Source organism: Lucilia cuprina, chromosome 2, assembly GCF_022045245.1.
Source record: "Lucilia cuprina isolate Lc7/37 chromosome 2, ASM2204524v1, whole genome shotgun sequence".
Taxonomy (NCBI): Eukaryota; Metazoa; Arthropoda; class Insecta; order Diptera; family Calliphoridae; genus Lucilia; species Lucilia cuprina.
Window position 1 is genome coordinate 61700910 of NC_060950.1, and position 1855 is coordinate 61702764.

The 1855-nt window shown below is 31.5% G+C and overlaps 1 protein-coding gene across 1 annotated transcript; it reads left to right on the forward strand.

The window, feature by feature from the left end:
- The first annotated feature begins 256 nt into the window (after positions 1–256).
- On the forward strand, positions 257–1745 carry LOC111684083 (lipase 1-like). Its single transcript, XM_023446203.2, has 4 exons — positions 257–403; positions 466–643; positions 706–1202; positions 1256–1745. Exons 1-4 carry the CDS (start codon positions 257–259, stop codon positions 1640–1642), a joined length of 1209 nt encoding a protein of 402 aa, XP_023301971.2. The 3' UTR covers positions 1643–1745.
- Positions 1746–1855: the final 110 nt, after the last annotated feature.

The window sequence follows — 1855 nt, forward strand, 5'->3', positions numbered from 1 at the left end:
ACTTTAAACTAGACTATAAACTAGAATAAAGAATAGACTATAGACATAATAATAGCTTATATTGTACTTGCACATTAATCGAATTTTAATACATATATTAAAATTTAATTGCATGCAAATATATTATCGCAAATGTGATCTCAAACAATTAAATTAATGTTATTAAACAAAAGTTTGGCAATTTACAAAAAAAAAAAAACTAAAAAATAAGTTATTATTGTCTATCTTTCGATATAAACACATTAAATACTTTGAAATGCTAAACGAATTGGGCGTGTTTAATATTCAAATATGCTTACTATTATTAACTTTTTGTATCAGCAATAATTTTGCACTAGTTCTAGGTAACTACTTGGAGGATAATTACCCCAAAACGGTTATAGAAGATGCACATTTGGATACGGTGCGTATAGGACAAAGAAACTTTCTTTAAATAACAAGAGTAAAATGGTTATAATTTTTAAGGCTCAACTTATCGAAAAATATAAGTATCCCTTGGAAACTCATTATGTTACTACAGGTGACAAGTATATACTTTGTATGCATCGTATACCAAAGCTTAAAGCACCTCCCGTATTCTTTATGCACGGTCTATTAGATAGTTCAGCTAGCTGGGTAATAATGGGTCCTAAAAAGGCAGCAGGTAAATAATTCTATATGTTTAATGTTTCTGTATGATGTTAATTAGTTTTATCCCTGAAACAGCTTATTACTTCTCTGACAATGGCTACGATGTCTGGTTGGGTAATGCTCGTGGCAATCGTTATTCTCGCAATCATACTACCCTCAATCCCAATTCTGATGAAAAATTTTGGACTTTTAGTTGGCACGAAATTGGCTACTATGATTTGCCCATAATGATAGATCATATATTGGATGAGACCGGTTTCCAGAAATTAAGTTATTTTGGTCATTCACAGGGTACTACAGCCTTTTGGGTTTTATGTTCTCTACATGCACAATATAATCGCAAAATAACCATAATGCAGGCTTTAGCACCGGTGGCATATCTGAAGCATATCAGAACTCCTTTTGTAAGTCAATTTCATGAATTTTCTAAAGCATCTAAAGATCGTGTAAGGGAATTTTTACCACACAACGATATGATGTTGCATATGTGTTTTACTTCAAAATTAGCAGAAAATATGTGTGTTCAATTTTTAAATCAAATGCTGGGAAATGATAATGGACAAACCAATTTGGTAATTTAATCATAATTTTAAATTATCAATTTAAATTACCACCCTTCCTACAGGCCAGGTATCCTGTCATTATTGGTCATGTTCCGGCCGGCTGTAATCTTAAGCAATTCGTTCACTATCTTCAATTGATTAAGAGTAATCGATTCTGTCAATATGATTATGGTAGAGAGGAAAATATGCAACGTTTTAATCAAAACTCACCGCCAGATTATCCTCTTGCAAAGATAACAGTACCTGTGGCTTTACATTATGCTTACAATGATTATTTAAACAGTCATATAAATGTTAAGCGTTTAGCAGAAACTTTACCAAATGTTGTTCTCAACAATTTGTTTCCTTATAAGGACTGGAATCATGTGACCGTAATTTGGGGTAAACAAGCCAGAAAATTGATACAGGAACCTATGTTGAAATTGTTGAAGAAATTTTCATATGAATAAAAATTCACTAAAGTTTAAAAAGTCTACAAACTTAACACTATATAGTATATAAACTCCAATGATTTTGATTATGAACTGAACTAAAACTGTACTAGAACTAAAATCGAACTGAACTAGAATTGAACTAGAACTGAACTAGAACTGAACTAGAACTGAACTAGAACTGAGCTAGAACTGAACTAGAACTGAACTAGAACTGAACTAGAACTGAAC

Excerpts from the sequence above, each read along its gene's own strand:
- LOC111684083 (XM_023446203.2), top strand. The coding sequence starts at position 257 with ATGCTAAACGAATTGGGCGTGTTTAATATTCAAATATGCTTACTATTA. Across the intron at positions 644-705 it reads GGGTCCTAAAAAGGCAGCAG|CTTATTACTTCTCTGACAAT; the intron begins GTAAATAATTCT and ends TCCCTGAAACAG. Across the intron at positions 1,203-1,255 it reads ATAATGGACAAACCAATTTG|GCCAGGTATCCTGTCATTAT; the intron begins GTAATTTAATCA and ends CCCTTCCTACAG.